The sequence below is a fragment of the Salmo trutta genome, chromosome 12 (genome assembly GCF_901001165.1).
Source record: "Salmo trutta chromosome 12, fSalTru1.1, whole genome shotgun sequence".
NCBI classification, from domain to species: domain Eukaryota; kingdom Metazoa; phylum Chordata; class Actinopteri; order Salmoniformes; family Salmonidae; genus Salmo; species Salmo trutta.
The window spans coordinates 11,385,383-11,403,256 of record NC_042968.1 but is presented as its reverse complement, the minus strand read 5'-3'; the positions used below and the strand labels follow the sequence as shown (position 1 = coordinate 11,403,256).

At 47.1% G+C, this 17,874-nt stretch overlaps 1 protein-coding gene across 1 annotated transcript in view; it reads right to left on the bottom strand.

Moving 5' to 3' along the window:
• The window catches only part of itfg1 (integrin alpha FG-GAP repeat containing 1), a 120,715-nt gene that overhangs the window by 8,756 nt on the left and 94,085 nt on the right, over positions 1 to 17,874 (bottom strand). The window contains exons 14-15 of the mRNA XM_029767087.1: positions 14,729 to 14,807; positions 1,540 to 1,664 (exon numbers count right to left, since the gene is read on the bottom strand). Coding sequence (XP_029622947.1) covers positions 1,540 to 1,664; positions 14,729 to 14,807 — 204 coding nt within the window. The remainder of the gene's footprint in view (positions 1 to 1,539; positions 1,665 to 14,728; positions 14,808 to 17,874) is intronic.

Genomic DNA, 17,874 nt, shown 5'->3' with positions numbered 1-17,874 from the left:
GGGTCTGAAGTTGGGAGTGAAGTGGGGTTTTTGGGAGGCGGGAGCAGAGCGGGAATCTTGATTAGTGAAGTAAACCTTGTGAGCGGAGGAAAGGATCCTCATGGGATTGAGACGAGTGTACAGGAGGAGAGTAGAAGTAGAACGCACTCCCTCCTCTCTTTCTCTCTCCCCCCAACTCCCTCTCTCCCTCCCTAACTCCCTCCTCTCTCTTTCTCTCTCCCTCACAGGCCTCCTGAATGTTTTTCCCTGTGAGGGAGGGTTGGAGACAGATAGGAACTGTCTCTCTCAGGTCTATCAGAGACAGTCAGATAGACACAGTTGTTCATTAAATGTGTACATTGAGTGCACATTTTTAAAGAACACCTTCCTAATATTGTGCTGCACCCCCGTTCCCCAGGGATGCTGGCCCATGACTCCAATGCTCCCCACAGTTGTGTCAAGTTGGTTGGATGTCCTTTGGGTGGTGGACAATTCTTGATACACACGGGAAACTGTTGAGCGTGAAAATGCCCAGCAGCATTGCTAGTTCTCGACACAAACCGGTGCACCTGGCACCTACTACCATACCCCGTTAAAAAGCGCTTACATTTTTTGTCTTGCCCATTCACCCGCTGAATGGCACACAATCCATGTCTCAATTTAATTTAAAAATCCTTCTTTAACCTGTCTCTTCCCCTTCATCTACACTGATTGAAGTGGATATAACAAGTGACATCAATAAGGGATCATAGATTTCACCTGGATTCACCTGGTCAGTCTATGTTATGGAAAGAGCAGGTGTCCTTAATGTTTTGCATACTCAGTGTATGTAGCACTGAACACACCATATATTCATACACCCTCTGAAGGTAAAAATTGGTTAGCATAATACAAAGCATTACATGTTATTAACTGCTGTGTGGGGGAAATGTGAACCTTTGGAAACATTTTCTTGCATAACTCAAAGGGTGCGAGCGACAACCGAGCACGTTGCTGTACTTCAGATGCCTTACTCTGTACGAGCATCGCTCCCAAGGTAGTGAGGTATGGGCAGAAATTTGCAATGCAAATCCGCTATGATGAAGACCTCTGTTCTTTTCTTTGACAGGCGAGGAACGGGAGCCACCGTCTCAAATTCAAATAAGCCGCGCAGGGGAATCTATCGAGGAATCAACAAACGGCATTTCAAACGGCACGCGATACGAGAGACAGAAGGCTGTCACTCCACACGAACTCAAAACCCACATGCCAATGTTTGAGGTAGCACAAAAGTGGGGGAACGAAGAAGATAACGAATTATTTACTGCACAATATATAATCTACTTATCATATTGCAACAGGAAGAACAGCATTTACATCAACCTGCAGTATAGTTAGTGTCAGTATCAGTGGCTCTGGGTGTATTCTCTATATGGGTGCAGTGACTAGAAACAGTATTTCCATGGTGTATTAATTAGACCTGCTGTAGCTCCTACTGCATCCTGTCCTGTCCTGTGTTTTGTCTGGCATCTCCCTCCTCTCCGCTCCCCTCCCCCAGTGCTGCAGCACACCATACTGTACCTTGTCCCCGAGGGGCCGGGGGATACCCACGTACAGGTGGTCCAGGAAGTTGGCGCTGCGCCCCAGGCCCAGGACGGTGTAAGGCAGCTGCAGGGAGAGGTGGGCCGACTGGCTCAGCTGGCCCGCTGCATGGAGGGGAAAACAAAGGAGCCATTAGAGCCATTCAGACCCATAAACAAGCCTCATAAAAAAAGACACAAATCAGACCGTCCTATTCCTACCATCGCCCAGCCCAGAGGCGTCTGCCACCCCCCTCCTCCACCACCCCGTCACTGGCCCACACACAGGCCCTGCCAAGCACGTAAATCACCCGCTTTACAGTAAACAAAGAGAGCACCACAACAACAAATCAGTATAAATGTGGATGGACTGCATGGCTGGTCTGGACCCACACTCAGATGGAAGGCTGTTTTTACAATGTGCAGCAAGCAAACGCTTCAATGACTGATTATAGTAATATATACAGTCCACATAAAAAAACCACAGTGTGTTCTGCCTAGCTATTATGTACACACACAGCCTCAGTATAGAGCCTAAAAGCTTGGGGTTGAATGCCTGTCTCTCAGTAAAGCACAAGTGTAACTCCATCTTGAGAGAATCTATATACTACCTTCCACCAATCTCCATTGTAACAGTTTGAAATGAGGACCATTAGACCAGCTCCTCCGAAATAAAAGTGTGAGAGAGAGAGAGAGAGCGAGAGAGAAAGCGAGAGAGAGAGAAAGATTTGAGCCCTGTTCCTGCTTTCCGTAATTGACTGCAATGATGGAGCAGGTTACATCGTGCAGCTTCAGAGCAGTTGCTGTAAAGCCAAATGTAATTGCTTCAATCATTACAGGTCGAAAATATGGTACTGTCTACATTTCTGTTAATAAAGTGGCGTGTCCATTGTAGTGACACTGATTTGGAAGTCCACGTCACAGTGCTAGTTAAACCAGTAAGCTAACTGCTAATACGGACCACCACACTGATCTCTCCCATCAGCTTCATGATACAATAGCAGGGTATTAACTCTGACACAGCGCTATAGTCGTTCATTACAGCTAACAGTGCTGATTGTAGCGTGCGTGGAAGTAGGGAGAACATGCATTTTATGGCATATAAAAAAAGTGTCGACAATGCTGAATAACAACTTAAACATGAACTCACTCATTAAAACAGCAGCACTTCTCTGTATTCCCGGAGTCTTTGTCAACCTTGCTGTACGTTCAGGGCTTCTTTTTACAGGCTATGGCTCGAGGAAACTGAGCTGTCTGATTGGCCAGCGGTAGGCCCATAGGTGCAATCGATTTGCTATCTGGGCCTGACGGTTAGGCAGACACATGAAATGGTTCAAAACGGGAACATGTTGCCTTCCCGCCATTAGGGCTGCTGAATCAAATGGTGCCAAAAAAAACGCAAGGCTTTATTGTTGTGTTTTTTGCAGAAATGTTTGGGGATTGACAAGGAATGCCTTGGAGATCGACCAGTTGGTGACCACTGGTGTAGATGAAGGGGACAAGACAGGTTAGAGAAGGATTTTAAAGCCTTGAGACAATTGAGACATGGATTGTGCATGTGTGCCACTCAGAGGGTGAATGTGCAAGACAAAACGTTGAGTAAGTGCCTTTGAACGGGGTATGGTAGTAGGTGCCAGGTGCAACGGTTTGAGTGTGTCGAGAACTGCAACGCTGCTGGGTTTTCCACGCTCAACAGTTTCCCGTGTGTATCAAGAATGATCCACCACCCAAAGGACATCAGCCAATTTGACACAACTGTGTGAAGCATTGGAGTCAACGTGGGCCAGCATATCCCTGTGGAACACTTTTGAAACCTTATAAGGTCCATGCCCTGACTAACTGAGGCTGTTCTGAGGGGAAAAGGGGGTGCAACTCAATATTAGGAAGGTGTTCCTAATGTTTTGAACACTCAGCATATATGTTATGTGTGCAATCAATTTAGTCCTCTCTGAACACTCACTAAAGACTGTGTTATGTATGTGTGGTGGGGAATGAGGTGCAGTTTCATTATGTTCTGACCTGGGGGCATCCAAGACATCCAAGACCCTTCAGTGGGGAGAGACGGGTTAATGATACTATTAAAAAGAAAAACACCCTCCTTTGTTCGGTAAAAAAAAAAAAGACAGTTTAGAGGTGTTACCGTGCTGGAAAAAGGACTAAGGAAAGCTAATGACTTCATCCATGTACATTAAGATGTTGTTTGAATTCTGGGTAACTGTCCTGGCTCTACTTACTGGCTTTAGAGGGCTGAGGAAGGAGTTGCAGTTTCGGCTTTGTCCACTAATGAGAAGACTCGCACTAGGAGACCACACATAAACTGACAGAGTAATCTGATTAAGGTGTACATTGCTTCACCAGAATTACTCTTTGGATAAAGTGATATGATTCTAAACGCATAAAGAGATTATAAACAAGACATTTAAAAGTACGTCCAACTCAGGGTTTCCCAAACCAGGTCCAGGCAGCCGGCAGGATGTTTTGGCTTCAGCCCCGACTCAAATAACCAACTCATCAGCTTTGATTATTTGAATCAGCTGCGGAGTGCTAGGGCAAAAGTCAAAAGAAGGTCATCTCTGTTTAGTCAAGTTTAGTCAAGGTTTGGAACTAAGAAACACACACGCACCTCTCTCTCCCCCTCTCTTTTCTCGACTTTCAAAATCCTCACTTTAAAACGACCTTTTTCCCCTGTCTTACTAACGTAGTGTGTGAGCACACTAAACCATGTAACACAGACGGGGTGACACGCCACAAGATTCTTCCCTTGATGTGATTAGATAGTTAACCTTTTATACGGCTGCTTTGAGTTTTCAGTCAGAGATCCACGCTTGCCATAGCGAGTTGAATTATCTAGCCAATACATTTTGAATTGAATTGAATTGAAACATTGCTCGTGAACTTCAGAGTTGTAACGATTTGACACTTTGGCTTTGGTTAATAAAGGCAAGTACAAACGCATACTAGTAGTCATGGCCTCTGCTGGAGAGTCTACACATCCTGGGTGATGTGAAACAACGTCCTCATCTCACTGGCTTCTTCTCTGGTGAGCTCTCATTGACCTATTACTGACCACCGTTCTCAAAAGTTGTCGTTGCACATCTCACACAACAAGAGCATTGCAGATTTTGTGCTGATAAAAATCAAACGTTCGACGATATCGGGGCGTCTGGGATGGGTCAAAGACAGGAACGGTAGGCTTCTGATTGCGTCTCTGACCCGCTCACATTAAACAAGCATCGGTGACGGCCCGGAGTAGGCAATGACATTGGGATTTTGTTACCGATCTCAAAAACGTACCCTAACCCTAAGAATTAGGGCCAAGATCGTCTAGCGCACGCCCGGCTTAAGTAACCACAACTCTTAGGAAGTATGTGTAAGGTCTGGAGGAGAAGACGGTAGACGACAGACATTTTGGGGTTAACCAGCTACCCTAGCGACAGGCTGTTGTTAACTAAAAGATGTGTCATGTTGCGAATGGAGACAGTGGGGGGGGGGGTGTCACAGTGCTGCTGGGGACGCTGGCTGGAGAATGTGTCACTCAGAGAGAGAGAGAGAGGAAGCTGACTTAGGGACTGCCACTCTGCAGGTGGGGATGTAGGCTGGAGAGAGGCCGTGCACTGGGAGGGGGGGTGCTGGTTGTGCTGGCTGGAGGAAGGCTGGCGGTGGGGTGGGGGTTCTGGCTAGCTGCTGCGGTCTACAGCCTGGAGTGGGAGTCTTATCTCACTGCAGCGCGGCCGTGGAGCACACAGACAGACCTTGGCGAGGCGCTCCAGCCTGCAGCACATGACTGACAGGCTCCAATCCCCCTCTCAGACCACAGAACGGATTCAGAGCAGCCAGCCAGCCAAACAGCTCCCGAAGGGCAGGTTTACTCAAGGAACCTTACGCTTCCACAGCTTATCACATTCACTCAATCCCAGGCTCTCTCCAATCTGGGTGTGAGGAGTGTCAAGCATGTTGAAAAGTACCCCACACACACACACACACACACACACACACACACACACACACACACTCTAGAGCCTCAGAGTTTTGTCTGTGTGGCAAACAGAGCAGAACACATCATCACACCCAACAAGTCAGGACTCCTCAGCTCCAAAAGTTAATTCAGAAACATGGGCGAGTACAATACACACAACACACACACACAGTCAGCCAAAGAGACCCCCCCAGCATTAAAAGCCTCAGAACATAAAAGTTGCAGTGCTTGCTCTCCTGTGCCACAGAGTTCAGTTATCTAGTGGAGAGGAAGAGGTGAGGAACTTAGCCAGCTTCACAACAAACGGGAAGGAAAAGCTACTCTCCAGTCTCCTCCCCAACCAATCACTTCCAATGGTGCTCTGGGAAGTCAGGGAACAAGGGAGGAATCTCACAAGTTCAAACATACAGTTGAAGTCGGAAGTTTACATACACCTTATTCCCTGTCTTAGGTCATTTAGGATCACCACTTTATTTTAATGTGAAATGTCAGAATAATAGTAGAGAGAATTATTTATTTCAGCTTTTATTTCTTTCATCACATTCCCAGTGGGTCAGAAGTTTACATACACTCAATTAGTATTTGGTAGCATTGCCTTTAAATTGTTTAACTTGGGTCAAACGTTTCGGGTAGCCTTCCACAAGCTTCCCACAATAAGTTGTGTGAATTTTGGCCCATTCCTCGTGACAGAGCTGGTGTAACTGAGTCAGGTTTGTAGGCCTCCTTGCTCGCACACGCTTTTTCAGTTCTGCCCACACATTTTCTATAGGGTTGAGGTCAGGGCTTTGGGATGGCCACTCCAATACCTTGACTTTGTTGTCCTTATGCCATTTTGCAACAACTTTAGAAGTATGCTTGGGGTCATTGTCCATTTGGAAGACCCATTTGCGACCAAGCTTTAACTTCCTGATTGATGTCTTGAGATGTTGCTTCAATATATCCACATAATTTTCCTGCCTCATGATGCCATCTATTTTGTGAAGTGCACCAGTCCCTCCTGCAGCAAAGCACCCCCACAACATGATGCTGCCACCCCCGTGGTTCACGGTTGGGATGGTGTTCTTCGGCTTGCAAGCTTCCCCCTTTTTCCTCCAAACATAACGATGGTCATTATGGCCAAACAGTTCTATTTTTGTTTCATCAGACCAGAGAACATTTCTCCAAAAAGTACGATCTTTGTCCCCATGTGCAGTTGCAAACCGTAGTCTGGCTTTTTTATGGCAGTTTTGGAGCAGTGGCTTCTTCCTTGCTGAGTGGCCTTTCAGGTTATGTCGATATAGGACTCGTTTCACTGTGGATACAGATACGTTTGTACCGGTTTCCTCCAGCATCTTCACAAGGTCCTTTGCTGTTGTTCTGGGATTGATTTGCACTTTTCGCACAAAGTACGTTCATCCCTAGGGGACAGAACGCGTCTCCTTCCTGAGCGGTATGACGGCTGCGTGGTCCCATGGTGTTTATACTTATTTTTTTCCCCTGAGGTCTTGGCACAACCCCAAATCCGTAAACACGGGCACCCTCAAAGATATCATCCTAACCACCTTGCCCTCCAAATTCACCTCTGCTGTTTTCAACCAAGATCACACACACACACACACACTCTCTGCAGGCTTTTGATCTTCATTGGTCACAGAGGAATGACAACACATATAGAACACACAGAGAGTGGTAAACAACGGGAAGGCAACAGACGTCATCAGGCAGACCCTAATGGAGATCAGCATTAGTATTAGAGGAAACGTGACCCACAATTACGCAAAAAAGTATCTTATGAAACATTATCTCAAATGGTGACCAGCAGCAATCTTTTAAACACCAGTGTATAAAGAATTCACACTGGCTACATCAAATCCTCAGTAGGTTACACACAGCGAGACACACAAAGCCTCACCCTCAACCTCATCTTCCCAAGGCCCCGGATCATCTTCGGGCAACCTGTTTGCGGAGAGATTCTCAACATCCGTCGCTATAGAAACCACTCTTCCCCCCCCGATTGGGCACTTCTACAGCAATGGGAGGGACGGGAAGGACACATACTGGCGATTGCGGACACTGCGGCGGCAGGGCCTGGGGGATAAAGGAATGAAGTGGTACACACTGAACCACAGCTAAGCCTGGGAGAGGAGAGGGGGGCCCTCAGCGCCCACACAATGCAAACGGCAGATTCAGACATTGATTTGTGGGGAGAAGCGGGTGTCTGTAGCGGAGGAGATAAGTGGCGTGCCCATTGGGCTCCTCTCTTATCACTGGTGCTCTCGCAGGAGGAAAAGACCGAATTAAAGCTCACGGCACCGTGGGTGACACAGTGTTTGTTGAGATCCATCAGCGCGTCGCGTCTGATCATCAGAAACACAATGAGGAGACGGTGAATGAGGCAAAACTGAGACCTGGGTTTGACAGATCAAGACTGGCGTTGAGAGAAGAGGTAACCAGATTAGGCGGTGACTTCAACACGCTGGTTGTTTTCTCTTCTTCCCCCTCTCTCCTCCTCTCTTGTTCCCCATCTCTCCCTCTACATATCCATTGTTCCCTCTCTCTATCGCTCTACCTCTTGTTCCCTCTCTCTCTTATCTCTCTCTCTCTCTCGTAATTGGACACCAGGCTGCAGTTGAGATGTGCTCTCTAATACAGGTTACTGTGGCGACAGAGCAGCCACAGAGGCATTCATATCTATTGCATTAGGGGAGCATGGAAGATATTAGGACTGAGACCATTACCACTGATGGAACACAGTGGTGAACATAACACACACACACACACACTACAGGGAGAAGAGGAGATGTAGAGACAATATTAACACACTACAGAGAGAAGAGGAGATGTAGAGACAATATTAACACTCTACAGGGTGAAGAGGAGATGTAGAGACAATATTAACACACTACAGAGAGAAGAGGAGATGTAGAGACAATATTAACACTCTACAGGGAGAAGAGGAGATGTAGAGACAATATTAACACACTACAGGGAGAAGAGGAGATGTAGAGACAATATTAACACTCTACAGGGAGAAGAGGAGATGTAGAGACAATATTAACACTCTACAGGGAGAAGAGGAGATGTGGAGACAATATTAACACACTACAGGGAGAAGAGGAGATGTAGAGACAATATTAACACTCTACAGGGAGAAGAGGAGATGTAGAGACAATATTAACACTCTACAGGGAGAAGAGAAGATGTAGAGACAATATTAACACTCTACAGGTTGAAGAGGAGATGTAGAGACGATATTAACACTCTACAGGTTGAAGAGGAGATGTAGAGACGATATTAACATTCTACAGAGAGAAGAGGAGATGTAGAGACAATATTAACACTCTACAGAGAGAAGAGGAGATGTAGAGACAATATTAACACACTACAGGGAGAAGAGGAGATGTAGAGACAATATTAACACTCTACAGGTTGAAGAGGAGATGTAGAGACGATATTAACACTACAGAGAGAAGAGGAGATGTAGAGACAATATTAACACTCTACAGGGTGAAGAGGAGATGTAGAGACAATATTAACACTACAGAGAGAAGAGGAGATGTAGAGACAATATTAACACTCTACAGGGTGAAGAGGAGATGTAGAGACAATATTAACACTCTACAGGGAGAAGAGGAGATGTAGAGACAATATTAACACTCTACAGGGAGAAGAGGAGATGTAGAGACGATATTAACTCTACAGGTTGAAGAGGAGATGTAGAGACAATATTAACACTACAGAAAGAAGAGGAGATGTAGAGACAATATTAACACTCTACAGGGTGAAGAGGAGATGTAGAGACAATATTAACACTCTACAGGGTGAAGAGGAGATGTAGAGACGATATTAACACTCTACATGTTGAAGAGGAGATGTAGAGACAATATTAACACTCTACAGAGAGAAGAGGAGATGTAGAGACAATATTAACACTCTACAGGGAGAAGAGGAGATGTAGAGACAATATTAACACTCTACAGGGTGAAGAGGAGATGTAGAGACAATATTAACACTCTACAGAGAGAAGAGGAGATGTAGAGACAATATTAACACTCTACGGGGTGAAGAGGAGGAGAATGACAGAAAGAAAGAGGGGAGAGAAAGATACATTATGTGTGAGAGAACGAGACAGAGTGAGTGAAAGGAAAGAGAGTGAGTGTGTCGTGTGGTTTGTAGAGAGAGATAAACAGGAGGAGTTGAACAGTCGGAGGGGTAATCCTGCATTGAATTTGAGACCAATTAACTGGCCTGAGTGCAGAAACCCACAGGAGAGAATCATGGGCAGAACAAAGCTCTGATCAATAATAATTCTCTCTCTCTCTCTCTCTCTCTCTCTCTCTCTCTCTCTCTCTCTCTCTCTCTCTCTCTCTCTCTCTCTCTCTCTCTCTCTCTCTCTCTCTCTCTCTCTCTCTCTCTCTCTCTCTCTCTCTCTCTCTCTCTCTCTCTCTCTCTCTCTCTCTCTCTCTCTCTCTCTCTCTCTCTCTCTCTCTCTCTCTCTCTCTCTCTCTCTCTCTCTCTCTCTCTCTCTCTCTCTCTCTCTCTCTCTCTCTCTCTCTCTCTCTCTCTCTCTCTCTCTCTCTCTCTCCTCACTTCCACTGACTTCAACCTGACAAGACACAGGTCCAGCCCAACAGGTGCCGTGTGTGTGAGAGAGAGAGGGTGTACTGTGCGCGGTGTGTTTGGTTACCTGGGCATCTGTACGAAGAGTGACTTGTTCGCCTGACTTGATCACTCATGAGTGTCGCACAGAGAGTATCAAATCTGTGTGTCTCACAGCATAGAACAGTGATTGTGTGTGTAGGTGTCTGTGTGCATGGGGGGGGGTGTTATTCTCTGCTGTCCTTAATCCTTCATCCTCATTTGCCTAATTAAACAGAGCCTGCCGAAGTTCCCTAGCTGTTTGTTCCTCATCCCTCCTTCTCCTCTCCTCCCTCCGCTCCTCCCTTCCAATGAGCCAGCCAAAAGCCCCGGCACCATGGCAGAGAAAAAGAGAGGGATGGAATAGAGAGATGGGTGGATAGAGAGTGCGCATCCCCACTCCTGTTTTGTACCAGTGGTACTGTTCACTCACCATCCGTCATTTTTCAAATTACTGTCATTCCTCTGCTTCATTTCATCCAGTATTCTCTATGCACAGAGAGACTAGCCCTCCCTCCCTCCTTCCTTCCCTTACGCAGTGAAAACAACACACACAGCCGTTGTCCTGTCATCACCAGTCCAGGGTAATCGAGCTCGTCTGCTTATTATGCCTGACACCACACCTACCACAACCCCACACCTACCACATTTAGATGTACCTTTAAAACCCTGAGCTTTACCCCACACCTACCACATTTAGATGTACCTTTAAAACCACTAGCTTTACCCCACACCTACCACATTTAGATGTAACTTTAAAACCACTAGCTTTACCCCACACCTACCACATTTAGATGTACCTTTAAAACCCCTAGCTTTACCCCACACCTACCACATTTAGATGTACCTTTAAAACCCCTAGCTTTACCCCACACCTACCACATTTAGATGTACCTTTAAAACCCACAGGGGACTGTAGCTTACTCTATATGGCCTACTGATTTACTAACTGTGCAGAACAACAACTCCCTTGATCCAAATTGCACAGAAACCAACGGTACGGAAATCTACCGCTAAGGTCAATATTCATCTCTAATATAGCTGAATTCTATTTCCATTGGGGATAAGGAATGAGCGGAAAGGTAAGCTATTGCATACCAGGGCCTTATATAAATAGCCCGAGGGGTGAGGAGACTAAGGTGAGAGGTTCAGATGGAGCACTGGTTCTCTGAGGACCAGACAGCACACAGACAACACATGCATTGCTGCACTGCACAAACAGTAAATGAACTACCCTCCCACACACAGTCAATCAAGTACGCACATACACACAAACAAAAACACGTATGGTCACGCGCGCACACACACACACTAGGCAGGCAGAGTCCGCATTAATATTCTGCTGGTTGATTCACTAGCTCCAGCTGGAGATGTGGAGATGGAGACTGCCTGGGTCCTGGGGATCGATACACAGGCAGAGCAGCCAGGCAGAGCAGCCAGGCAGAGCAGCCAGGCAGAGCAGCCAGGCAGAGCAGCCAGGCAGAGCAGCCAGGGATCATCTGACAGGACCAGCCAGCCAGGCCTTTTAAACCCCCTATGTCCCTTAGCCTCAGCATCACAGACCCAGGCCTCCACAGAACCACTGAAACAGAGACACCGCAGCGCACCGAGGCTAACCGCCACTAACACATGGGCCACTGCCATACGTGATAGTATGACGGGAGCTGCCTGTCCAGCACTATAACCAATGCTCAATACCATAACGAGATGGCCGAGCTGGGTCAGAGTTCCGTACGCAGGTTCACCAATCAGAGCTTGAAGCCCTGTGACACAGCGGTAAGAGCTGTGGACCACAGCGTAGTGTAGTGTGTGTCCTACCTCCTGAACCTTCACTTTATTTTCTACTTCCTCGTTTCCATTGACCCAGATCTTCATTCCATTACCCACTTGCCACTATTCGCCGCATTTGCTGCTATTTTTCAGCCATTTTATCCTCTCCCTCCACAGTATGTATTTTCTATAGTCCTTTCCTTCCACATCCATTCATGTATTTGACTTCTATTCCTCTGTCACCTCTCATCCCTCTCTTTTAGTACTGAAGAGTAAATGAAGAGCGTGGGGCCCCAGTAGAGAGAGCAGACAGTCCGCGCATCATCGCTCATTTCTGTCAGTCTACCTGCCTTCTCCCCATGCCCCATGCCCCTAGAATAAATACACTTTAAATCACCCTGCACACACTGGCTTTGTCCCGCACTGCACTTTATTACTGTCAAATGAGGAGTCCTGGGAATAACCCAGCCAGGGCTGACCCAGTCACTCTCCATACTGTACAGTATATCTAACCTATACTCCGAGCCTCTCCCTCAGTCAGTGTAGACACAGCTCTGGCCTTTCACTCTCCTTCTCATTGGCTCAGCCTCCAGGAGGGAGGTGTTGGGGCTTTTTCCTCAGTTCAGCCTGTTAGATGACCTTCAGGGAGAGGGGTCTGGTGCAGACACAGCTGCTCTGAAGCCCACAGAGCAGAGCTCCAGCACAGGGGTCAGAGGACAACCCTAAACCGCTGCATGTTGACACACCCGTTGGGTGTTGAATCCCAAATCTGGGCTTTAAATGAATCCAAGTCGTCTTTAAATAGCCTTGACCACAACACGGAGGCTCAACATCCACACAGATAACAAACATGAATGGGAGAAAGGGAATTCTCCTTTTTTCCCCTGAAGATTCCTCTCTGCAAAGAGAACTATCTGGACTTCTATTCTTCTTCATTCCCTCCAGTCAGACATGTACTATACTAGGTTTACCTCGCCTTTTCCCTCTCCTCTGTCAAGGTTCGAGTGTTCCCAATGTTTCCAAACCTTAAGAGAAGTTTACCTTTAACACAAGAAATAGAGATTTTTAATCTCACCGTTTGGTGTCTGAGAGTCCTGCAAAATTGAATAGCGGTTGGGGATTATTGAACAATAAACAAACTGTTTGGAAAGACGGAGGGCTTTCTGACTCTCTGGTTCTTTTGATTGTACTCCTTGTGGACTGATGGATCTATTCTATTGCCCCTATAAACGGGGTCCTGTCACAGAGAGAGATGAGTGAGGGAAGAGTGTTCTTCTTTTCAAAATGACTGTTGTATTGTTGCGTTTTCCATTAGTAGATGATTCCAACAGAACAGGATGTAGCTAGATACTCAAATAGATACTCTGCTTTTTAGGCCTTGCTGTCCTATTCATTGTTGATACCCAGACACACACAGACGATGGAAAGAAAAAGACTGCAAAAAAAAATGAAAAATAAAATTCGTGAACAGAACCAAGGCTTTTTAAAAGATGGAATTACTCGCTGAGAAATCTTGCAAATGCTTGAATCCATTTCTCAGCTATCTGAAAATAATGTCTGTCCTCGAAGCCGTTTTGCGATTTGTCTTTGAAATGGCCTTGTCACCTCCTCGAGACAGCGGGGGAGACATTAGGCCCAATTCAACTCATCTGTCCTGTCCATTCAACAGAACTATCTCCCCGTGTCATGTTTTAGCTGGCCTGCTCTTCACTGGCACCAGTCACACCTCGGACCGGACCAGCATGGGCAGGTCCAAAACACTTCATTAACAAAGAGTAATGCTGGTGTCTATTAGTTCAGTTCTCAGGTGTTGAACAATGAGACTGAATGGGTCATGGTTTAATGTCTAGTCTGTTTTGTTCAGGCTGAACTAGGTTGGGTATAAAGACAACTTTACAGTGCAGGTTGTACTTACAATTCAGCCATTTTAACCAATTTTCAAGTGAAATAGCTCAGTCTGACATCGATTGTTACTCTGGCTGGCTAAGTGATTTTGCTACGTGCGACAATACAAACCATCCCATTCCATAGGTCCAAACGGTATAGTTTTGTATTGAGGAATGCGGCTAGCTTCATTGGAGAAATTCTGTCATTGTGTTGAAGCCTTTCTGATGAAGGGGAACCTGACTGAGTGACCCAGAACATGGCAATTCCACCTCTGCCTCCAAGCCACCCAGTCACACAGACGTAGACACAGAACCTTTCCTACAGATCTTTGTTAAGAACTCTATTCTTTCACCCTCCTCTTCACTGAGCCCTCGAAACGTTATCTCGGACGTATAGCTCGGTTCTTTTTCATCAAATCTCTTTTATTTTTCCCCCAAAGGCAGGAGGCTCTTTTCCTCCTCCCTTTCAACCTCCTAACAAAGAGCGCAGCAACAAAGCCCGCCGTTTCTTAGCAAGCAAACCGATAGCCCTCTACCCATCATGCCTTTCTCTAGCAGGAAACGTGCTGTGTCAACATTAGCAGGCCGGGCGGTGAGATAACCTCCGGTGAGATGGGCAACAGGGCGATTGTCTGGGAAAACACAGAAGCCAGGCTTCAATTAAACCCCTGGGCTACAGTCCTGGAAAAGGCCTCTCACCCAGACACACACACACACACACTCACCAACACCAACACCACAGCCCCGTCACTCAGACCTGCTACCGCAGCACAGATATTATGACCTCCAAGTATAGAGGGGAAGTCTGTATTCAACCCCATTCCCAATAGAACAACTGTCATGGCTGACGGCCCACCCAATCTGCACTATTGCCAGAATGCCTGTATAAGACGGCTGGCCGACTGTCAACTGTACACAGTATCTGTCCACGTTGGACTTACCCGAGGCGTTCTTCAGGTAGCCGTTGGAGTCCACAGTAGTGTAGCTAACGTACGGTCCAGGCTGGTTCACACCAAACGGCTGCAAGATCAAAACACACACACACACACACACACACACACACACACACACACACACACACACACACACATACACACACAGCATTAGAGACGAACACATATATTAGTGGAACCATTATCCCCAAAACGACTGATCTCCCACCATTTAATTCTCAACACAGACGCCAAAGTCTTAACACAGACATCTGTCCCCATCCGTGACTCGCCCCAGGAGGTTTTGGCTGTGTGTACAGAGCGTGTGCGAACCCTCCTTGACCTTTCTGAAGCCAACGGGGATCTGGGTGCAAACCCCGGCAGCTCTAGGAAGCTAGAGATGTCCTCTGGGTGAAATAAAGCACAGGTTCCAGCAGACTGAGGACAGGCTACAGTGAGCCTGACATCACAGCCAGCTCCATCACATCCTCTGCATTATGCAGTCCTCCCCACTGTTCCTGGTAATCCCTCAAAATGGTAATGAACAGCACAATGTGGCGAATCGGAGATGAATTTTTAAACGGTTCGGGGGAAAATGAAAATGTTCCCCCCGAAACGTAAATTAGGCCTATGCTATGTAGCTTTCTCTGTATCTTCGAGGGAGGACTGGGGAAAGTTTAGGCCTGAACAGAGTGATCATACATGAAGTTACGTCGCCTTCTGATTTAGAGCGTATTGTAATCTTCTGGATGTGTTACCATGGATACCAGTCACCGATGCAGTACCACCTCTGAGCAGATTTTGAAAGGTCCTTCTCATTGTGGTAGCCATTTACATATATGTACTGAATTTATTTTAAAAAAAAACAACAACTGATTTTATTCTCAAGTTGTTGCACTCCAAAGCCACATAAACGCTAGACCTCATGATACACAAGTTGCCACTAAAACGGCTTGGAATGAGATCCACTGCCCTAACAAACTGTAGTGTAGCCCTGTATTGAATCAAGGCTGCTTGGTAAAGGGCTTTCACAATTCTTGTCCCACCCATCCGGGTTTCCTGTCTGAGAGAGTCCTGACCACTGTGGCCTTCATCAGCTCTACAGTGTACTGTGTAGGTTTGGGAATTGCCAGGGACCTCACGATATGATATTATCACGATACTTTGGTGCCGATAAGAAACACTGAGTGTACAAAACATGAGGAACACCCACTCTTTGTATGACAGACTGACCAGGTGAATCCAGGTGAAAGCTATGATCCCTTATTGATGTCACCTGTTAAATCCACTTCAATCAGTGTAGATGAAGGGGAGGAGACAGGTTAAAGAAGGATTTTTAAGCCTTGAGACATGGATTGTGCATGTGTGCCATTCCGAGGGTGAATGGGCAAGACAAAAGATTTAAGTGCCTTTGAACGGTGTATGGTAGTAGGTGCCAGATTTGAGTGCGTCAAGAATTGCAACGCTGTTGGGTTTTTCACACTCAACAGTTCAAAGGTACTTAAATCAACGCTCAACAGTTTCCTGTGTGTATCAAGAATGTTCCATCACCCAAAGAACATCCAACCAACTTGCCACAACTGTGGGAAGCACAGGAGTCAACATGAGCCAGCTTCCCTGTGGACTGCTTTTGACTCCTTGTAGAGTCCATGCCCCAACGAATTGAGGCTGTTCTGAGGGAAACAAGGGGTGCAACTAAATATTAGGAAGGTGTTCCTAATGTTTTGTACACTCAGTGCATGTATTGCGATTGTCAAGATTCCCACAATTCCATATGTATGGCATTTCTCACAATTCCCACAATTCCATATCTATTGCGATTCTCATGATTCTATATGTATTGCGATTCGATACTATCATTTTTTTTTGCTATTGGATGTTCAAACATATTGCTCATCATATGTCTGCTACAGAGGGACAAGAGATAGTTTTGATCAGTCATGGAAATAAGTGTTGAAAACCATTTGGCTCCCTATTTAAAAAGCCGTGGAGAACAAGCTATGAAGGAAACATACTGGAGTTTTGGTTCAAGTACAGCTAACTAGTGCAAAAATAATATTACAATATTGTCAAAACGACACATCGTCAAAAATCATATCCAGATATGTAACTAGACAGTTTTTCCACCCACCACTAGTACCGTGGGGAGACGGTTCTCTCAGCATGCCGCGGGGTGGGGCTCTGAGGAGCAGTAAATGACTGAGTGGTCATATGGAGGCTGTATGATCTCTTCATTATGGGCCGATGACGCCTAACGAAGAGAGCTTTCTGTCTGTCTCGGTTTTAACAGCCTAATGAAACGCTATGGCAGGCTGCTAGAGAATGCAGCCAGGCTCCCACACCGACTTACCCTCCCACACCGACTTACCCTCCCACACCGACTTACCCTCCCACACCGACAGACCCTCCCACACCGACAGACCCTCCCACACCGACAGACCCTCCCACACCGACTTACCCTCCCACACCGACAGACCCTCCCACACCGACAGACCCTCCCACACCGACAGACCCTCCCACACCGACTTACCCTCCCACACCGACAGACCCTCCCACACCGACTTACCCTCCCACACCGACTTACCCTCCCACACCGACTTACCCTCCCACACCGACAGACCCTCCCACACCGACTTACCCTCCCACACCGACTTACCCTCCCACACCGACAGACCCTCCCACACCGACAGACCCTCCCACACCGACTTACCCTCCCACAGCGACTTACCCTCCCACAGCGACAGACCCTCCCACACCGACTTACCCTCCCACACCGACTTACCCTCCCACACCGACAGACCCTCCCACACCGACAGACCCTCCCACACCGACAGACCCTCCCACACCGACTTACCCTCCCACACCGACAGACCCTCCCACACCGACTTACCCTCCCACACCGACAGACCCTCCCACACCGACTTTACCCTCCCACACCGACAGACCCTCCCACACCGACAGACCCTCCCACACCGACAGACCCTCCCACACCGACAGACCCTCCCACACCGACTTACCCTCCCACACCGACTTACCCTCCCACACCGACTTACCCTCCCACACCGACAGACCCTCCCACACCGACAGACCCTCCCACACCGACAGACCCTCCCACACCGACTTACCCTCCCACACCGACTTACCCTCCCACACCG